The sequence below is a fragment of the Colius striatus genome, chromosome 3 (assembly GCF_028858725.1).
Source record: "Colius striatus isolate bColStr4 chromosome 3, bColStr4.1.hap1, whole genome shotgun sequence".
Classification (NCBI taxonomy): domain Eukaryota; kingdom Metazoa; phylum Chordata; class Aves; order Coliiformes; family Coliidae; genus Colius; species Colius striatus.
Window position 1 is genome coordinate 58,545,415 of NC_084761.1, and position 22,942 is coordinate 58,568,356.

Genomic DNA, 22,942 nt, shown 5'->3' on the forward strand with positions numbered 1-22,942 from the left:
ACCACCAAACACTTTTGCCTTCACTGAAAGTTTGGGTAGATGCTTCACTCTCGGGGATAGGGACTGTCTCTCAATATACACAGAGGAGATCCACTACGCTCAACACTTCTTTCTGTAGGGAAAGTATTTTTATTGCACACCTGATAAGCTGTTGACAAGACCAAACTAGTCAGTCATGATCAGACTGAGACGGAAGTTACCTACCTGTTCTGAAGCTGCTTGCAGAAATAAGGAGATGGAAAAGATCAGCCAGATCCTCAGTTCTCTCTACAATTTTTGCATTATATTCATCACTCCAAACTTCTAACACTATGGAATCTGAAGACATTTTTTCTATGAGCAGAAATATCCTCCTATGAATTCTGAAATTAAGTTCTGGTCATTTTATTGTCAAATTCTTTACAAGCAATTTATGTTTAATGTTTGCATACACATTTTGATTTAGCTGTTTGCTAAGAAAATATTTATTAGGACTAGAAGTTTAACATAGTAAATCAAACACTTAACATTCACTGGACTTCAAACAGATAAAAAATACCTTACAAAATTTTTTATGGAATTACACAAAGCAAATGCACAGGGTTTGTCTGTTTCTACACTGAATTAATCCCAAGCCAAAACCAAGAAATAACCCCTAAAAGATCACAAAAAAAGGCATGATAAACTGCATTTTTGTCATTGTTGCACTGCTATGTAATAAGCCCTTTTTACAAACATTTACTTAATGTTAAAAAAAACACAATTAAAAATGTATTTCATCTAAAAGAACTATTGGATTAACAGCTGATTTTCAACTGACCTTATACCATGAAATTCTATTAATAGCCATACCTTAGTCATTTAGTTTAAAATATGGAGACTAGAGATAGAAAAAAATTAACTTTTAGTAGTCTTTAATATAAAATGCACTAAATTTTCGAAAATAAGAATCTTATGACACACTAGTGCCAATTTATGCTGACAAAAGCTGGTATCAGCTTCTTTCTAACTAAAATTCTTTTCACAAAACCTTTATATATTACATGAATATTCAAGTAAAGTATTTAAAAATATTTTAAAATGTAAAAACTGAATTATACAGTGTTTCAGCGAGATGGTTAATTTGGGAATGCTGTCATGTCAAACTATACATATACTTTTTCTTATTTTTAAGACCATCTTGATACTACCTGATATTGCAATAAATCCTTGTCAATAATTGATTTTTTTAATGCGCAACTAAAAAATTATAAGGATTTAACATACCACTGTGTACTTTTCTGTCACTTTCTGTGTACCGTGTGACACTGAATCACATTACTGGCTTCCCTTTGTAAAGTGCTGAGTAACAGCCAAATTACATCAGATTTAACTGGAGATGATGGTGCTCAGTGTCTTGCAAAAAATCATCATTAAACTGATACAATCAAACAATAAAATTAAAAAAAAAAACCCAAATAAGTTCAGCTGAGTAGCATGTGTGTTCACCAGTGTCAAACCTCTAACAGAACCCTGAAAGACTAACAACACTTTCCTTGCAGGCTGCATTCTTTATATCCATCAGCTGCAAGGACATTAAAATATTTTATTAATGATCCAACACCGGACAGCTTCTCTAGCTGAAGGTGAGTTGCTCACTAGTTTTGGTCAAGTGGCTTTTGGGAAACTTTCAGAGCAAAATAACCCAGTAACAAGATATTGGAATGGAGAATGCCGACCATGCACAGTTATATTACCGTAGGAACTGAGTAACACATGCAAGACAAAGAAAAGGTCAGAACATACTAAAGTAGCAATGGTTAAGAAGTTAGTAAAGTTTTCACAGTGTTTTATACAGCCTTTTACTTTAACACAAGTGCATCACTTACCACCACTATTGCTCGGACATTTTTAAATATCTCTTGGCCATGCAGATCAGTTTGAGAAGAAAACAGCAAATTACACTTCTTAGGCATTTTTAGACATTAAGTACAACTTATAATTTTATTTTTATATTCAGTCTTATCAAACAGATGTTTCAAGATATGACTATTCTAAGCGTTAGGCTTTAACATTCCTTCCAATGTTGTTGGATCCTGAGCGCTAAATGCCCGAAGAACTGGCCAAATATACAAAGCTAAGCTTTGTTTAAATAGCCAAGTTATTACATAAAGAGAAGGTATAGGGAATTTTGTATTGGCACTCCTAATTTCTTCCTTCTTAACCTTGAGATGATTCTAACCTTGAGGTGGTTGAATTTTATTCAGTTGTTCACATACATCTTTGTGTCCTGGAAACATTACTCTGCTTAGGTGATTTATGAAGAAGTAGAACTAGACTCAAGAACACCACTGACGTTTTTTTTTTTCTCTGTCCAAAGAACAAAATACAAATTTTTTCCCCACTTGGCAAATTCTATTTAACGCCACATCACCACCACTCAACATTAACGCATAAAACAGAGACTTACTCCACTGTCAGACACAGCAGGGGAAAAACGTCCAGAGAATAAACGGGAGGTTCTTTATCAGCTATAATTGCTTGCTCATAAGGAGAGAATCCAGCTTCCCCTTAATTATTTTTTCATAAATTAATAATTTGTTAAAATCATAGTCACAAGAATTTTAGCCATTACACAAAATTCAAGTTTAAAAAAACAAGAATAAATTAGTTACAGCCTTGTAAACAATTGTTCATTTATGTAACATACTTTGGGGGAAAAAGTTTCTCTATATAATAAATCAGACGGTACAAGGCACACATCACACTTAAGAATCCAAAGTGATAAAACCAGCAGATGTCTTCATCTTCTTTGTTCGCTGGTGTAATTGTGCTATAGACACTGTAAAAATATGTAGATTTTTGTTTACATTACAGTCACTTGAAAATATTTCATGACTGTGCTTTTTCTGGTAAAATATTTGTGCTGTTTTACAGTACGTAGCATGATTTGAAGCTCTTAGAATGAATCTTCTCAAATGTTCTCTACAAAGCTGCCGGGGAAAAGGCCGGTTTTTCCATTTCGTTGCAGAGTGCCTTTGAACCAGCCATCCTCACGTTTTTTGTGTACAAAAACAATGTCACCTTCCTTAAGTTCAAGCTCTGCTTCGCTCTGAGGAGGATAGGATACCACAACCCTGTACCTGCACAATTAGAAAAAAAAACAAAACACCTTCGTTTAGGTTAATTTGGCTTTGGGTTGGGTTTTTTGGTTTTGCGGGGGGGTTGGACTAGATGATCTCTAAAGGTCCCTTGCAACCCCTAACATTCTATGATTCTATATGTTTAAACCTATGGAAACAGGAAACTGCCTACAACAGTTTGAGCAGTACATAAGTTAAAAGCATATCCTGAACAGAAAATAAATTCAATATGTTGCTGTTGTTAAGTCAAATGTATGCATCTCCTACTTTTTTTTTTTCCACCAACATTCCTGTAAAAAAAATATACAATGGTTAAATAACAGGAGAAAACTGTAAACATATTTTTGGACATAAATCTACAGACTCTTCCAAGTCAGCTTGATTCAACAATAATCCAAGCATTCACAGCAGTAACTGTATGTTGAATATGGTATTATCCCAGGGAAGGCTCTGAAGAAAAGACACAGAACAAAAAGAAGGAACTAACAATCTCTTCTTTCATGGTCTGAGATCAGCTCAACCTAAAATTTGTTACTGCTCTGTAAAGAGTTGTGCTAGCTTCTTGTCAAGTCTTCTGATAAATATTATAACTCAGTTTCTAGTTACACAACCAATAATATCTGCATGTTGAAATCAAGTAGAAATCATGGCTGACTAGAATTCAAAAGATTCTAAGGTTAAGACCCTTAAATGTAGTGTTAGGAAATCTGTTGGACAACAATCTAATATCCATTTAAAATCAGAACACTTTATACTCATGAAGATTATTCACTCAATTAAGATAATTAGTACTTTAATGATTTTGAAATAATTTGTCATCTTAAGAGATTAAGACAAGTCAACAATCTGATGAAAACATAAAATAACAGAACACTTCCAATTAAGGATGAAATACCAACTGTAGCTCAATACACACATAGTAATACAATAATACTGAAACAGAGAATGATATTGTAGTAGTACGTTTTGCAAAAGAACATATAAACCAAAAATGAAGCCTGTCCATATAGTTAAAATTACTCAGAAATGAGTAGCAGCACTGTATAAATAGTCTCTTAGGAAAACTATGTATAGAAAATCATAATGGAGCGTAAACAGTTGTCAAATGTTACTTATTAGTGACTTATAAACTGTGACTTTGTTTCAGTTATGAATATCCCTAGATTTCAGAGCATTGTAATTATTAGATTCATGTTTCATAGCAGTCACCAAGCTAATTGCAAAAATTTATTTGTGTACAGCTTCAGAATGCTCCTCATTCAACCCAGGCAGCATGGCAGATGCCTCCACTAACCTCTGCTACCGGCAATTTGGGTTTTAATGGTTACTTAGGACATAAGAAGCAATAGACCGGATGTTTAATTAAGACTGTAAACTACATGAGACAAAGGAATAGCCTCTACTCGGGCAGGACAAGACAGTGAAGGAGAAAGAATTGCCAATAATGCTAGGAAGAATTTCTACTGTTCTTCTACAAATAATTTCTACTAGAAAGATAATTTAAAAAATGGGTTTCAAGAAAGACTATCTGCCTTACCTTGTACTCTGCCAGATTTGACTCAGATTTGTACTCTGTACACATTTGACTTGAAATATGCTTGGTTTCAGTGTCGAAGAACTAGCCCATTTTTTTTCCCTAGCTTCTGCTGCTGCCTGCTGAGTGTTAAAGCCAACACCTTTGCAAAAACCCATCTTCTCTTTCCCTCCCCGGAGGATCTGCACAGAAATACTGTTCTCCTAAGCTTTCCATACAGTTTTGATCTCCCTCAGCCCTGCAGTAATTTAGTACTTCTCACTAACTTGTAGTTTCCCAACTACTTGAATATTCATCTTGTAAATGTACTGCACAACACTCCTGGTGTTAAAATGCCATTTTACTGCATTTTTCCAAGTTTAATAAGAGAAACTCATCAAACTTTGCACCTTTAAATCACATAATCTTCTTTAATTACAGCACATCATCAAATTTTATGTCACAAGTTCTATTTGCCCAAATAGAGGTGATCATATCCAGACTCATCACACATTCATGTAGCCGTCTATAGTGATATCACCTTTGATCAACTATGGAAGAAAACCCTATTTTCTCATCACTTTTTTCATCATCTACAAAATACTGCCAAAACTAGCAATTTCATGCAAAGTAAAAAACTTATGCTTCAAAAGTTCATTGCCAGGTCCCTAGAGAAAAATCATCACATTTACTGAGAATTACCTGTGTTTTGAAAAAACAGGTTCATTCCCATATGTCTGAACCTTCCAAAACACTTCCCTGTTTATCTCCCCATTCAGTATTTGCTTTCCATATCTGAAGGTCAAATTTGGAGATCTTTGGTAGTCACTTAATCTGAAATATCTTACACACACACAAGTTGCACAGTATGAGTTTTCTTCTTTCTGTTTTCTTTGACTGTCTTTGGGTATTTTTTGATAATTTTCAAAATACTACCTTAATTATTTTTAATCGTCAGTGATAAAATATAAATATTATAAAAATAAACATACTTTAGCTTCCCAGAGGTATTTGCCATCAGTTCTTTCCTGACATTCTTAATGTGTCTGCCTGTATGTCACAGTGATTTTTCACTTTGTGATTTTGTTTTGAGGAGGGGGTGGTAGTAGTCTGTCTTCACACTTCTCCATTCTATTTTTCTTTTTTTAATATTTGCGTTTCCTCACACTTTTCAGTAACATCTCTCTTTCTTCATTGCTTTTGTTTCACTAGACACAAAATATTCTTTTCTTCCCAGCTATTTTAGTTGATTTTTGGACAATTATCTGTGTTTATCCTGATCACCAAGTGGACAAAAATATTTTCTTACATGCATAAAATTTTATCTGAGGAAAAAATAGGACATTGGAATTACTATTATCACACAAATTAAATTCATACTTAATATTCAATTTCTTGCTTCAGTTTCTTTTTCTCGCTCTTTGAATTTTCGCTTTTCAGCTCACCTATGCCCTGCTGATGTGCAGCTTGCCCGTCTGCTGAATAGGTGCCTTGACTGCTACAGATAATCAATGCCCACTTAGGGCAGACTGATTCCCAGCATTTAATTAATAGTATTAAATGCTGCCAGATGTGATAAAACATTCTGCCCTCTAAAGCCACTGGCCTGCTCACTGGAAGCAGATGTTACAGCAGTCATTTTGTGGTGGATATAATGACTTAGAGTCACTTTAATTGCAGAACAAAATTACTGCTCTCCTTCACTGTAACTAGATGAAGAATTCGTATTATACTTTAGGAGGGGCAGCGTTGCGTATTTAGGTTCAATCTGAGGTCTTTTAACACCACTGTGGGTGCTGGAAAGTTTACTGTTACAGTGCTGTGTATTTACTGTAAAACTTCAGGCTATGTAATCAATGTTTCCCTCTAAAAGAGAATGCTCATGAAAAGAGCTTGAAATAGTCTTTTGCCTCATAATGGAAAAAAATGAATTCCTCATATAATCAAATTACTATTTATTCATAGCATAACACAGCTCTCTGGGAACCACAGGAAGTTGGGTCTTTACTGAAAAGACCATGATCCTTGACCTTGTCAGTGCTGCATCGATACAAGAAATCACAACACCCCAAGACAACTCATGTCTTGTCTGGAGAACCAGAAGAAATGATCAAACACCGCTACAGTCTCCGGCAATAGAACTCTCCAAACTGCACCAAACTGGAAGGAAGGCTTGGCTGAAATGGCTTTTTTAACTCTTCTCCCTTTGCACAAGGAAGATATGAAATACCATGGACCACACTGAGCAACCAACCTAGCTCACTGGAAAAAGGTGAATACAGGAGTGGGAACTACAGAGAAGATCTTCCCTTCCTTTAGGGAACTGGCCACTGGTACCAAGTATCTGTCTGCAAGATCTTGTTTGCTATCAAACCAATCAAGTGTCTATTAATCTGGTCTGTATGTTTGAAAACAAGTTCAAAATTTTTACATCAATTTTCTGCAGAATGTACAAGAAAGGCAACTTGAGGACAACCTGCAATTCTAGTGAATGGAGGAACAGTGGGATTAGAGTAAACTTTTGATATTGCATCTTAAAGGAAGCAAGGATTTCACAGAAAACTGTATCTGAAACAGGAACACTTTCAAGTGCTTTCCAGAGTTAAGCCAGCTACTTTTGCTCCTAATTCATGCAGAATAATCAGCAGAAACTGACTCCTAAATCCTGTAGTCAGCTTTGAAAATAAAATTTCAATACTAATAATTACACTCCAAAATCAGATAATAGAAAGACTACTATTTCTTTTTCCAGTCAGATTGTAGTCTGTAATTGGAATAGTGATATATAAGAGCAGAACTTAGGAGATTTCTATGTTCTTCAGATTAATTCCTCATGAATGCTTTCCTTCTCAACTCCAAATTTTCACTGAAGATAATACCCACACCTTCTTCCAGGCTCAAGAAGACTAATCAATGCTTTTACATTACTTTGAAGATGTTGAGTACAATGGAAGTAGTAAGTATTATTAAGCAACACGTTTTAAGCAATTCGGCTTAAGGAAATGGAAACACGATAGGAGTACATCATCAGCAAAAACATTAATCCTGGCCTAAAAAAGACAAAGGAAACCCAGATGAAACTGTTTAAATAACACTAACAAAAAATGTAACAGTTCTGCAGAACTGCCAGGGAGAAGGATCTTGTGGTAGCACTTCCCTAGTTGCAGCTATCACTTCGATAATAGTAAGGATAAAGAGATAGTAATAAGAATGTTAGAGTGCATGTTACTACTAGATCAATAAAAATATAAAGAATTATTTTCTGTAAGTAGTTCTGAGAAAAAAAAATCCATCATGGAAGTGATTCTATGATTCTATGAAGTGAAAAAAAACTACCTTTTGTGAGGATGCAAATAGTTTTACAAAAATAGCCACTGGTCATGCCAGGACGAATTTTGTATTATTTTCACACTTAAAACACAAAATCACATCACTATGCCAAATAAATTTACAATAATATGAAAATAAACTATGTTATTCTTAAAGAAAATTCTTTCAGGTTTTATTTTCCATCTGTAAGTGTAAATCTAGTTCATAAATTCAGTATGGAATAGAAGTTTCCTGCAAGGAAATTGCACAGAAGCAGTAATAACATTTCAAAAATATTAAAGGTATGACAGAAGTAAAATAAAAAACAAAGTAGAAACTTATATACCGTCTGCTCTTAATAGTGGATATAGCTTAAGATCAATGGGCCTCCGGAAATAGAATGGTATGCCCACACACTGTGAGTTAATAGTATGACAACAAAGGCTACAATAGTTGGCATGAATCAGTTCAGTCCTAGAGCTGTTAACACTGCAATTCTACTATTTCTTTTCTGTATGCCTCACAATCCTGTAGTTACTGCAAAATACATCGTATGACACTCTTCATGTTGCTTGTCTGCTACCAGGAATAATAGAAAGAGACAGTAGTTAGAAAACTGCCACTTTCTTCATGGTCAGTGCAATCTACTCTGGACGTGGAAATGTGAAAATAATAGGTGGACATAAAAGGAAAGTGACAGAATTTTAAAGCAACTGCCAGGCACTTTTGAAGTCCAGTATGTGTGTTTTCAGGCTCATGTGCCAGGACAGAGGCTGCCCTAGAGCTTGTTACATGGAGTGCATGGTAACAGGGCATTTGGGTAGTAAAAGTATCTTTGCAACAGCTCAAAAAAATATCATGTTTTAAGCCTACTCATAGATAAGGATCTCAATCACCATGTATGTATGTTGGCAGTTGGCACTGCTAATCATCTTAAAGGACTAATCACAGAATCATAGAATGTTAGGGTTGGAAGGGACCTTTAGAGATCATCTAGTCCAAACCCCTTGCCAAAGCAGGTTCACCTAGATCAGGTCACATAGGAACATGTCCAGGCGGGTCTTGAAGACCTCCAAGGAAGGAGACTACACAACCCCTCTGGGCAGCCTGTGCCACTGCTCCCTCACCCTCACAGTGAAATAGTTTTTTCTTATATTTAAGTGGAACTTTTTGTGTTCCAGCTTCATCCCATTACCCCTTGTCCTGTTGCTAGCTACTATAGAAAAGAGAGATGTCCCAACCTCCTGACACCCACCCTTTAGATATTCGTAAATGTTAATAAGATCTCCCCTCAACTAACTTGATATTCTTAAATGCAAAAATATAATCTATTCATGTTTTGCAAAATAGAAGGCCTTTTTTATCTACCTCAGTTCTCATACCAAACCTGTGATCACCATATTTGGTTAACTGTTCATTCCAAAATCTCCAAGTAACACAAAAAGTAAACAAACGTAAACACAAGTGTTGGCTGAGAAGCACATAAAGCATGTTTGAAAAAGTTTCATCTTGCTATAAAATCTCAGCACTCTAAAGCAGTTCTAATACTCACTGCAAGTGTCAGATGGTGCTTTTTTTCTTGGTTTGCCCGAGTCCAGCTGTCTAGGATAACTTACCTTTCACAGACCAGAGGCCTGGATTCGTTCAGGACGGGACCCAGAGATGAGCACGGCTGCCGAGGCGGCGGCGCTATCGGAATAGAGGAATCTGGGGAACTCGTTTTCCGGTGGAGCGCCTCCTGTGCCAGCCCAGAGACCTCAGTGTCAGTGGGACAGGATCCAGCTTTGCCATGGCCACCTGCTGAGGGGAGCTCTGGCCCAACAGCACCTTGCAGGGCTAACTCTGTGGCTGCTTGCTCAGCCTCCAGCGTTGGGGAGGCTGGAGGTGACAATCTGGGCTTGCGTTTGGTGGATGCTCCGGACAGCAGTTTCAGCAAACCCTTTTTTTCTTTCTGTAAAACCAAAAGCAGTGCTTCACTTTAGAACACGAGTCTCCAGGGATGAGTTGAACATTTCCTTCTGACGGATGCTACTGTGCTCAGAGAGGAGTCTATAAATTAGGGGATATTTCAGACTATACAAATTACAAAAGAGAATTATGAAAATTATAAAAAGAGAAAGATAATGATTCATGTTCCAAAGAGAAAAATAGTAAGTGCTTTAGACCATAAACTGCCTTGTCCTTTTGCTTAGTTAGTTAGCGTTTACCTTAAAAGCCAATGGCACTGACCCAAAAGGTTGTGTAGAAAAAGGACTGGAGGTAGATTCCAAGTAAAACACTTTGTCAACACTGAAGTTTCTAAGAAGGCATAAAGAGTCATTTCAAATCATGCAGGGAGAAAAGTTTGCCCTGGAGGCTTCTGTTTAGGTAAATGTCTTTTATTTATCCTCCCTCAGTAGGGGAAGACCTTCATGATTTAAAAGAAATTTGCCACAAGGGGAATGTATTGTGTTTTGCTGCTCTGCCAGAGGGAAGAATTGTAAACATTCTTTTTGCTTGCCCAGACAGGAATCCCTGAAGACTACTACTTACCCTGAAGAGAATTTTTTAAGTAGCTTTTGTGCTTCTTGTCTCTCTTTTTTTTTCCCCCCATAGGGGTGTGGCAATGATTTTACCAACCCAAGGAGTGAGTGAATTCGGGCTTATGAGAGGTGCCAGATTTTAAATGCTGGAGACAAAAATAAACTATTTAACCACAGAAAGAGAAATGCATGAGCAATGTCAGATTTTTTAAATAGCTTGGGATGCAGTGTAATTGGTGAACTGTGAATGAAAAATCCTCAGTCCTCTTTCCAAGTCTGCAGTAACTTAAAGCTATTTCAGAATAAAAAAATGCTGTCCAGCAAATGGGAAACTCTGAAAAATTAATATAGGCCAAATATTTTGTCATCTTTGACTCTAAGCAAGTTTTATAAAAGCCCTGCCTAAGGGCATCTCAGTCTGATTTCCTTAGCTACGGCTGAAGTAATTTTAAAATGAAGTTCTAGACACCTCCATTCAACAATAATCAACAAAACTATTTAAAAAATGGGTGAGATTAGTGTACAGTCTATCATTAAAACCTTCATAAACTTCATTAAGGAGTGCACGTGGATGAAACATAGTAAGGTAAAGTCTAAAACATTTGAGATATAAATAAATTTGTCATAAGGAAAAAAAAATCTAACTACATCACAAATGTGAAAGAAAATCAGGAAAGGCAGAGGAATGTTTCTGCCTACAGTGTAACATAATCACACAGTTTGTTGGACAATGAGAATGAGTTTAGACAGAGAAAATACTTCAGATAGATTGAAGGAAAGCAGAATCACTACAGACTCTAGTGATCTACATTTACAAAAAACAGAGTTATGTGCTTTTTTTCTTTGTCCAATAAACATTGTCGGTAACGTGTTTTTCATCATCTCTCAGTGTGTCTGCTTAATAAGGAAGGCAACTTAAAATACTGATTTTCACTACATATTAGGTTTATTTTATTAGATGGAACCTTTAATGTTCCCCCAAATTTATGAAGGATTTTTTTTTTTCAGTACAGGCTTATTAGTTTACAGATACTTACTGATAATGTTTGCCAGCTATACAACTTCCTACAGAATTCAGAAAACTGACTGCAGGTAAAGAAAAATAATATTTAAAATTCCAACTGTCTATCTAATAGCTCTTTTGAACTTTAACCAGTCACCTTTTGTTTTTCTTGCTTAAGGCGTGAACCTCCTACTCTATTTTAATCCTTCTCCAAGGTCTGCTCTGCATTTTATCCACTCTAAATTATTCTTGTATGGCCAAGAATAAATTTGCCCATAACTGAAGTCATACAATGGCTGTAGTCACACAGTGGCTGTCTGAGTTTCAGGCTTAGTCTTAAAAACCTTACAACGCTACTATTCAGCAAATGTAGGGAAAAAAAAAAGAATCTCTTAAAAGCTTGCATGATGAAAATGCAAAAATTCAAGGGAATGATTTTATTCTCAACCCACCTTGCCATCCTTGTCTGCTTTACTGACAGCAGCATTTCCACCAACTGCTAAAGCACTCTCTGGAGATGCAGGAGCTCCAGGGTGAGTGTTTACAGTTCTTCCACTAATATCTCCCTCCAAAGATGAAGCAGCAACATTAGGAGAATTCAAAGAAGCTGCTGCACATGCCAGTGGGATGGTTGAGCGGTTCACATTCACAGCTGTAACATAAGCAGCAGTATTTGGAAGCTGGGGCTGGAGCTGCTGGGAAGCAACAGAGTGGTGGGGAATGATCACAGCTGCAGGAATAAGGCATGCTGGATTCTGTGCTTGTATGGGTGTGACTGCTGCCGTAGGTCTTTCTTGACTGTGTGCAGCAACTAGAACAAAAGAATAAAATATGAGAGTTCATCTTTTCACAAGTCACACAACATGAGGTATAGTCACTGTGTTATACCTAATCAGTCACAAGAAGTTTCCTTCCATTTATATTACTATAATGACATCTTACACGGCATCAAATTTATATCACCAGAATAGAGGGGTAGCACATGCTACCCTGCTCGCATCAGTATGCAACAGAAGAATCACAGCACTGCAACTGTGGTGAAACCCAAGCTGCTATTTAAAATGCTTCACATACAGAGATGGAAGTGAAGATTACATTTTAGTGTGTAAGAGCTAGCTGAATACTGCCTGGAACTTTGATCCTTCTAATATACTGCGTAGTTGTCAGGGCACATAAAACAAAGGAGGAAGAATGACACCTGATAGAAGCTGCTAAAAAATATAATTGGGATTGTTTTCCCTAAACTATTAACAAAATCCTCAAGAGATTTAGTGGGTCTTTCAAACAATAAGTACAGTGGCAATTACTGCTATGAGTGGTTTCTCTGAAAACGTAAGCTATTGTCTCTTGGGATGTTTAAATATAGAAGTGGATTTACTCATACCCCTGTGAAATAAAAGAAACATCTATACTGGAAGTGGAGAACACAGGGCTGAATATGATAACTCAAGCTGCAGCCCAGCTGCAAAGCACAGAGCTCCACGTGAACTAATTTACCCTTTCCAAGAAGCAACATTGCTATTATTGTTATATGGTCAACCACACGTGCTTTTGGATCATTTCAACAACTTGGCTATCTTTGCACCACAGGGTGGTATGAAGTACAGATATCTTAAATAACGTGAGGCAAAATGCATCATGCTAATGCTGCACTGCCTCTTTCCTTCAGATACTAAAGTTCATGAGTATTTAAGAAGGGTTCACCCCTCTAGTTTGGTGCATGTACATCTAAAATGTATCAATTCACTCTGATTTTTCAGACCCTAATTAAAGTTTCGGGCTTGTTGTAAGTGATATCCTGGAATCAAGCCTCCAGCACTTGCTCTCTTAATTCCATTCTCTATGAATTCCCCTGGTGATTTATTCAGATTGCATCAACAGCATATTAGAGAAGACTGACAAAGTTCACAAATTCAAACTGCTAATCCTACAGTATTACATCCAATTACTAACTCTCTCTGTGATAAGAAACACAAATTCTTTCTTAAAAAGAAAGCACCACTAAAGGCTATGTCTATTTTTTGCTACATAACCTCTTCCCCCATAGCAGATCCCCCCTTAACTGAGTACCATGAACATTTCCAAAAGGAAGATAAGGAGTGTGAAAGATTTTTTTGGTAAAAACCAATTAACAACCCTGCCTTTTGTTCATGAGATAGTTTTCTGACAAGTAGCTTCTGCTCTTCAAGTCTATATTTACATGCAATCAATGGAGTACAAGCATGGAACAGCTTTCTGATTTTGTTTTCCTATCTCTGCTGGAATCTGTAAGAAAAATGCTTCAAGTCACTCTATTTTCACGCAGTTCACCCTTTAAGGAAACAGGCAGAATATACATTTTCTTCCTAGTCCCTTTCAATCAAACAATGCATACCTCCTCAACAAGGGTGTAGTCAAGTAATGTCTCACTGAGATCATTTAAAGAAAGGTCCTCAATGTACCAAGCTAAACTGAAACTGAAGAATAGTCCTGCAAAATGCAGTATTGATGAGTGAAGCCTCATCAAGAGAGTAACACTCACCAAAGGTACTAGGGAAAGCTGAAATCGATGATATTTCAGAGGCTGACTACAAAGTTCTCTGTAACATTTGTACATAAAGCAGCCATTATTGCTTCAGTTCTCAGGCCCTCAGAAGGAACAGATCTGTATTTGTTTAGTGAACAGTACACCTTTACACCACAATCCAATGTTTAGATCTCTACGAAGAAAGTGTAGCCCCTTGGATTTTTCCATCTTGGATCTGAAAAGTTGCCGGGAAGTACGCTGTCATGTCCTTCAGATAATTGGAACTGTAAGAGCTTATTCATCTTGACAGTGGTGCAGAAAGGCCCCTGGAGCCCACAGGAGCTTTCTCCTTTGTGCTTTCACTTGCAAGCTTCTAGGCAGCTCAAAAGATGGATTTAGAGTAGAAACCACCTATGCCTGAGAGGCAGGAAAGTACAGATGCTTTGCTTAGTTTCTCTTACCAGCTGCCAATAGCACCTGGTTATTTTTATTTAAAGGTAAAGAATAAAGTTGTTACAGAGGACTATCATATCTGTTCCAGCCCAAGATCAGGCCAACTAAGGAAATAAAATATCTAAAGACATATGTACATATCCTACCTCCAAAAGCAAACCTGGTGCCGATGCACAGGGTGCTTTTGGAGATGCATGATTCTGAAGAAGAAGTGGGTGAATTCATTGATCTTGAGACCACAAGAAACAATCATCCTTAAGGGGATAACAGATAATACCATTTGCATCTTTTACATTCTCTTCTGCTCTGTCAATAAGCACTTCACAATTAAAAACAAAAAAAAAAACCAACCAAAAACCTTTTTTAATACTCTCTCAGCCAAGAGATCTTAGGCCTCAAATTCAAGGCCAAAAGGAGGAACATTGGGATATTGAAATGGAGGTTGTTGTTTTGTTGGGTTTTTTTTCTTTTCTTTTGAGGCCCTAGGAGCAACTGGAACAGATGTAGCTTTAGTTGTGTGGTATTTTCCTAGCCTGGCAAATCCACAGAGGAGTGAATGGATTTGGTAAACAAAAACTCTTGAACACATCACTACGGATCTTTTCAACCTGGGTTTAAATAACAAGAAGGCATGTTTCACTATGATGTGGCCTGTCTCAGACAGTAAAGGTAGAAATATAACTCTCAGAAATATAGAATTTTATTACATAGGTCATATGGATCTTGAAGCCAGTGTAGCCTTAGTTTCAGAGTCAAAGCTGAAAGAAGTTGCAGTCAAAGTTAGAGAACAAACTGGAATGCCAAAGAACCAACCCTAAGATAGAGACCTGAAAAAGGAGGAGGAAAAGAATGCTAAAGGTCTTCAAACATGTTCAGAGATAATTTAAAAGTGAATGCTAAACTATTGCAATCTGTAGCTGTTCTGCAGTTAATACAAAAAGTAAGCTATGACTCAGATGTTCTTACCACTTTTATTACTGTATGAATTTCATATGAGTAGGGAAGCTCAAAGAATGTCCCCATCTCACATACTCCTGCAATAAAAAAATTGCCATCTATGGTACTTGCATATGAATTCCCAACAGCAGGATTATGTACGTACACACAGTTGCTTAGAGGAGAATAATAAAAGATTCAACAATTCAGAGAGATATTGTCATTTCAGAAAGCATTAAACTCTAAAAAAAATACATTAATGACACCTTAAAAAACCCTCAACATGTATTCACACACATTCAGACTCCAGCCACTTCCCCAAGAGACCCTACATTTTGTTCATCACACAGAAAAAGCTTTGGGTTTGCGGTTTTTTTTCACCTGTTCTAACTGCGTTGCGAGCCTGGTTGACTGTCATTTGTCCTGTCACGTGCACTAGGACCTTGGTTTGTGGACTAGTTTGGATATGTGCTGCAGAAACCACAGCTGTGGGTACTGTGCTGGAGTTCACTGCCACACCGTTGCCCTGGAGCTTCTGAGATGTTCCACTAGCAGTGGAAGGGCTGACCATAGTCACCACTCGTCCCGTTTGGCCGGCAGTAGACACAGGAACTTTCATTTGCGACGCGCTTGTCACTGTCCTGCCAAAAGCAAAAGCAAAACACTAAAATACAACTGAAAAACAAGCTAGTTACTCAACCCGCAGCTCTTTGTTTAGCAAGAGTTTTAGCAGGAAACGCAAGAACAGAGTAATTTTGGACTTGACACTACATAAACTATTTAGAAGCTTCTGTTAAAGCCTACCTTGTAACTGGAGCCACATAATTTCCAGGAAAAACACCGATCTTGCTTGTATGCATGGAAGTTCCCTTGAACCAGCCATCCTGACAGCGTTCAAACACTAAGAACATTTCTCCCTTCCGCAGCTCCAGCTCATCCTCTTTTCGAGGAGTGTAAGGATATATAGCAATGTACCTAAAAAACAGGAAAGTAAATGCAACTGTTAAACTTAAAACAATTGAAAACACTTGTGTTTCACAGCAGAGAGAGACAGTTTGGTCAGAGATGGGTAGCAGAGAAGAAAAGGCTGTGTTAGTCCACCCATCATCCTGTTATAATGTTAAAACAGAAGTTATGGCAATATTAAGGGAAATAGTGACCATCAAGAGCTGCACTTGAATGTAACACACAATACTTCTAATAAGACAGTCCATTTTCTTAATTAGTGAAGTGTTTATCAACTGCAGATCCTGCTTGCAATGTTAGGTCTTTCCTGCTCCCCTTTTAACTCTAAACGTTAAAAAAGTGTCTTTACAAAACATTCTTTTGTCAAAATTGTCTCCACAGTACTGTTAACACAGTAACAACAGTGTTAACCCTATGCTTCTCCTTTTTGCACTGCATTTTTGTTCCTTGCTGTCCCCCCAGGACACTGTGTTACCTGCAAAAATGCAAGACAGGCACCTTGTAAAGCAAGTCCAAAAAACACATTAAAAGAAACACATGACACACTGGCAACAAAACGCTTCACTAGTACATGATTTAGGGGTGATCTGCAAAGCCACACACTGAAGCTCTATGGGAAAGCAGTTGATTTGCTTTCATTGGTGTTCATTAACTTCCCTTTTAGTTAAATCATTCCAAACTTCATTAGTATCCTCATATAGAGCAATCCTTTGAAGATGGAGGATGGGAATAAATGGGAAGGGAACTTGATTAGTGGAACTAAGCACAATAATCCATAAGAAATCATGTTAAATGCTTGACACCAAAGAAACAGCCCAAATCCAGATGCACCTGCTATACAAGAAGGGCACATTTTTGGAGTGGGAGGAAACCTGGTGGGAAGATAAAGACACAGAACAAAAGCAGTCCTTGCATTACTCAAACATGTCCTATTAGATGGCTCAGCCACTCCTGAACTTTATTTCTTCTTCTATCATTCTTTTCTCTGAGCTGCACAAAGACGTTTCCAGGAAGAAAGACTGTGTAGCAGCACGTTATCATATTTTCACTCAGAAGGATGACGCAGATTTGCTTGTATTACAAGTGTGAAGACATAACACTAACTAGCATCTTTCTGCCTTCATTCCAAATTGCAGCTACTAATTAAGTGAACTGTAGAATCTTCAGTCAAATTTCACTTGCAACTTACACAAGCAGTCTGCAAATGACATGATAATTGAACAGTCTAAATGAAATACGGAGCTTTCTGTGTTTTGGCATACATTATTTCATATGAGAACAGCCTTTTGCATATCATACATAACAGAAAACACTGACTAAATTCACTCCAGTATTTGCCACTTGTAAATTATACAGTCTTCATCACTAACTTGAGGATTCATTCATCTTCTGCATGATAAATACTTCAGAATTTTGAAGCGAGGCCTTTCTACACAAAGCAACAGCTGACTATATTTACCTATGACTATATTTACCCAAGACATAAATAGCCCTCAATGTGAGGGCTGTTAGTGGATACCACCTTTACATACGTTTTGTTACTTTTGTCTGAGTTCTATGCTTGGCTTCTGGGGATACTGGCAGAACGTGGCCATCTGGCACAACGTAAGTACACATGAAGTTATTGATCTCATTCCATTTTTCTGATTGGCAAAAAGTTTCAATTTTACTTACACACTAGGACGAGTTTGTGGTCGTAAATGTGTCATTTGGTCACTTGATCCTGATGCAGGCCTTTGTATCACACCTGACTGAGGTCCAGAAGAGGCTGATGCAATGATTGCAGCAGACAAGACAGGTGGTGGAGGAAGTGGGGGATTCATATTCTGATTTTAAGAGAACAAAAGAAATAGCAACAGATAATCAATACTATCTGATGAGTTGAATTGATTGGAAAGAAAAGTGTGATATTCTAAGGAAAAGGGGAAAAAAATTCTGCCAAGTTTAGTATAGCTTTACCTACTGCTACCATGTAACCGGAGAGGTAGATTTATCCGTATTTCTCTTTTTCCATTTTAAAATCTTGAAATCTCGGCAGCTAATTAAGCAAATGACAAGCAATTTCCCAGCAAAGGAAAAACGGAAAGCGTTGTTTCTAATTATAACATCTTTAGGATAGGGCTTGACAAAAATTCAGAAGCCTTCCAGGAGGTAGATTTTGCATCCTACTGCTGACTGTACTTGCAAACATGATTGTTTTTGTAACCCGAAGCTGAAACATAATTTACAATTCATCAGCAGTGCACCCAAACCCACCCCTTCTGGGGAAATTTTCTTTTGATGCATGGGTTACAAAAGCAAGCACAATATGAGACCACAGTCACTGCGCTATTGTTACCACTTTCTACTATTCTTCTAGCTCAAAGAGCTAGCTTTTGAAATTCAGTATTATCAAGACTGGTAATCTTTAACAAACACCTTAGTAGAAAAGGCACAGTTCCTTTATAGGCAGATCGTAATAGGGGTCCTGCCTACAGGCTTCTATGGCTTTTGAGAATCAATGGAGCAATTGTTACCTTCTGCTCTGTAAAGCCTCAGACAGTTCTTTAGGACTTTGTGTACTGACACTCCTGGGAAAAGTCTCTCACAAAAGGAGAAATTTTTCTTCACCCTTTCCAAAAATAATTATTTGTGTTATCATGCACACAAAAAGAGTAATAAAAAACCTCCATAATTTGAAAACATAAAACCAAATTTCAAATACAGTCTTCAACTTAACAGAATCCTTTGACACTGAAACAAAGCTCTAAAACACACCGCTTCAGGTTTAAAAACCACCTACAAAAATACAAGTTAACAAAATGCATAGCATTGCATTATCAGTTTGGAAAATGTACAACTGAAAGTCATTTTAATTACTCTCACATAGACTAGTTAAGAGATTTTTGTTTATTTGTTTTTCTAAACAAAGCCTATAAGGAAACTAAGCTTTAGCTCTGTGCTGTGTGATTATTACCTTGCTGAATTTGGTAAAAGTGTTAATAAAAAGACAGCTTTCTGAACTAGTCCTACACTGTCAAGACACAGTAAAGAACTGCATGACTAAAAGCTTTCAAATCTAGAGAAAATTAGTAACTCTTAAGAGTGTTTCAGTCAAAATTCTTACACCTAGTTATAAGTTGCATGGTATACTGGGAAATATTCCTATTTTATTTAAAATATATTTTCTGATTGGATATTAACAATTCTGTAAGATCAAATAGGTCTCCTGTACCCAACACAAAGCGGACTTGACTGAAGAAACAACATTGAGCTCTCACATATTTAGTTTAGTTATTTACAAGAAAGGCAATCACATTCGCTTCACATCCTAGATCCTCATCCATTCAACAATCTTTTTAAAGTATCTTGATAATTCTTACTGAAATATCAACATTTCTCCTTTCAGTTGCTTTACAGCAGAAGTCACTTCCCACTCCCAGTCAGCTTCAACAATGTCTTAGACTGAATCCAAGCTGAAAATGAGCATTTAAATTTTGAGCAACCTGCTTACGGAATATGAACTCAAACCTTTTTATAAGCATCTAAATTCCTTTGTACGTTGCAGAACCAGTAAATCCACATTAGGAGATGATCAGCTGGAAAACTTTGAAATTAAACCTATTTATGCACAGTAACAAAGTTGTCACGATTCCACCTCTCTAAAGATATAGAGATTTATATGTCTAAAGATATAAGTGCTGTGTGTTGCATTTTATTCATTTGAACACACAATATACACTGAAGTTTTAGTGCAATAAAGGCACCTTTCCAGCTTTATTTTATTCAGCTTTATTCAGCTTCTGCTCCTCTTCCTGTGTCTATTACTATGGTAATGAAACCTGCAGTGAGCCACAGCCCAATTAAGCTTCTAAAGACTTGGCAAGTATTTAGAAATCTAATCAAACTACCTGACAGGCTTTAGAGGACTAATGCTCCAACTTGATAAAATAGATCCAAATGCTCTAGCCAAGTCCTAAAGAAGTTTTCTGGCACGTAATCATTTTTCTAGCTATTGAGACACATATCTACTTCCAGAACACAAGCTAGTTTTGTCATTTCCCATACTCAACACCCTGTGAAAGAATATATGCAATTCCCACGTGATTTAACAAAATATGTCTACCAAAATAACTATGAATACTTCTATTTCACGTAGTTCAAGGGGGAAAGTTTCTGCAACTGCTTTTCAGACAAGTGTACTTTCAAGCACATAACACTGCAAACAAGCAATATATTTTTTAATAAGATGAATAATTCAATACTTAATAAATGTTAAAACTTCAAATAGTACCTCGACTCATGCTCTAGAAACACACAGATTTTACTAAGTTTAAGTATAATTAGGCTACATTCCTGTATCAGTCAATCAAAGATCAATAATCAGCTCACTCAAAGAAGGAACAAAAGGCACAGAGCAGTTGAAAAAATCCTACATTATCTCTCTTGGCTATCCTCTCCCCCAGCCCTATCCCCCGCCCCCTCATCTAGGAAAAAATATATGACTTGCAAAATCCCCCGAGGGCTAACAAATTAAGGCTCATGTTTAACAAAATTCCTAAACTCTCATAAAAAAAACCCTGTTTCTTTCAGTTGCTTTTTTTTTTTTTTTTTTTTTTAAATAAACAATGATTTGAATTTTTGGTTGGTTAAAAGTCAGACAGTTCCTATTTAAACCTACTCCTGGCTGATTTACACTATTCAATCAGCTGCAACTACATGAAAGAGAGCTAAATTTCGTCAGTACACTATAACCCTCACAGCCTGTGCCTCGTTATTAGTAATTCAGACTACCTTATATACTTTAACACAGAGTGGCAACTTTTGTGTTTGTGGGGGAAAGAAAATAGGACCAGAAAAAGACAATGATTATTAATCTTTGAAACCTTCACCAAGTATTAGAATGTAAACCATCCGTACAGATTACCCAGTTCTATTAGTTAAGTGTACATACCAAAGTCAACGCATTCAATCTGCAGAAGCAAGTATACAGATAACTAGACTGATTGCAGTCCAAAATACTTTTGATTTCTCAAGGGACTGTAAAGGCAGAACGAAAGGACCAGAAGTCATCTGTTGTTGCTACACTTTGGATTTCTTCTGCTGCTTTTGCATGTAATTCTAACTTTGCAGTGGTATATTTTGCCTCTGTTTTTCTCATAGCATGGTTTCAAATGACATACTTCCTTAAGAGGGTTTCCTTCAGTAGAATCGATGGCAACTAGATTTCCTCCATTAGATAACTACCTTATAAATTACATAAAATAATTTCCTCCCAAGTAAATGAGCCTTACATAATTGTACATGCATATTTTCACCCAACAACTACTGACTGAACTTGACATCTGCTATCTATATTTTATAAAGAACTTAAAATATACTAAGCACCTACAAGGTTCAAAAATGTCAGCAGCCAAGAGAAACAGACCAATTAATGCCCCCTTTAAGGGAAAGTTGTGGTTTGAAGTCACAGAGAACAGTGTAAGTGATAATATCACAGTCAAATGCCTCAGCTGTGAGAAGTTTGTCTCAGTTCATAACTTCTTCAATTTCAAAGAATCAAACCTCAAAACAAGAACGAAAGCTGCCAGCTAAAGAACTGGGCTGAAGAACTGTTGCTGTAAAACAGAACTTTTAAATAAATTATCATGGATTTTCTGAACACAAATGAAAATTTGCTGAAGTGATACAAGCAACAGATACTGTATGTCATCATTTGACTAAAGCACTCTTGTTCCTAAGCCTTATATCTGTCAATTTTGGATGCAAATTTGTTAATTACTTAATACAATCTTTGATACCAAATGCATCTACAAAGGATTATTATGGACAAAACAAAATTAATCCAATTGTCACTTTTTGAACCACCGTAATATTTCCCAAAATAAATATATAACAAACTGTGATCTTATATATGTACACAGATAAAAGACTCACACACTCCTCTGGACTAGGAATTCATCTCAACTGTCTTAAGAAAAACTTACTAACAAGACAGCTCAAAATTTGTCCTCTTAACAATAAAAAAGCCAAATTTCTTACAGAAGATATGACACAAGGTTTTCTTTGCTTCTAGATTCAGGACAGATAAATGTAGCAAAGACACATAAAATATCCAGGATTACTGTAAAGGAATATATCCTCCTCTTCCTCACTGAAGAGCAATAATGTTCATCCTCTCCGATTTTTTTCTTTCTCTCTTAATCCAAGCTCAGCATGAAGTAAAAGAAGTTGTATAAGGGATTGCTCTCAAAGAGCAATCAATTACTTTAAATAGCGTTATAAACACCAGAACAATTGATAGGAAGAAGATCAAATCAAACCATCTTCCTGCTAATGAGAAACTCTCCCCGTTCCTGTCCATCTCCCTTGTCATTTGGTTAGCATTCAGAAACTACGAAAAAGCCAACGGGAGAAGCTTAGAGAAATGCAGGAGCTTTTACTTATAAAAGTAAAAAATACAAAACCAAAAGACTTCAAACCTAACCACTTCTGATGTATTAAATCATACAATTGGAATTGTTCTGTAGCTTAAAGTTAATGCTCAGAATGTCAGGGAGGGTATTTCCACTGGAGAAACATCTAGAGACAAGAACATAACTGTCTCTCTCAACTAGTTAGAACTGTTATACTCATGTGATTATAAACTGCATC

At 36.7% G+C, this 22,942-nt stretch overlaps 1 protein-coding gene across 1 annotated transcript in view; it reads right to left on the bottom strand.

Moving 5' to 3' along the window:
* Nucleotides 1-384: 384 nt before the first annotated feature.
* Nucleotides 385-22,942, bottom strand: part of SH3RF1 (SH3 domain containing ring finger 1) — an 85,988-nt gene continuing 63,430 nt past the window's right edge. Inside the window, exons 7-12 of the mRNA XM_061993956.1 lie at nt 17,984-18,135; nt 16,148-16,318; nt 15,725-15,984; nt 11,901-12,259; nt 9,540-9,874; nt 385-3,101 (exon numbers count right to left, since the gene is read on the bottom strand). Of these exons, the coding sequence (XP_061849940.1) occupies nt 2,933-3,101; nt 9,540-9,874; nt 11,901-12,259; nt 15,725-15,984; nt 16,148-16,318; nt 17,984-18,135 (1,446 nt within the window). The 3' untranslated portion in view covers nt 385-2,932. The remainder of the gene's footprint in view (nt 3,102-9,539; nt 9,875-11,900; nt 12,260-15,724; nt 15,985-16,147; nt 16,319-17,983; nt 18,136-22,942) is intronic.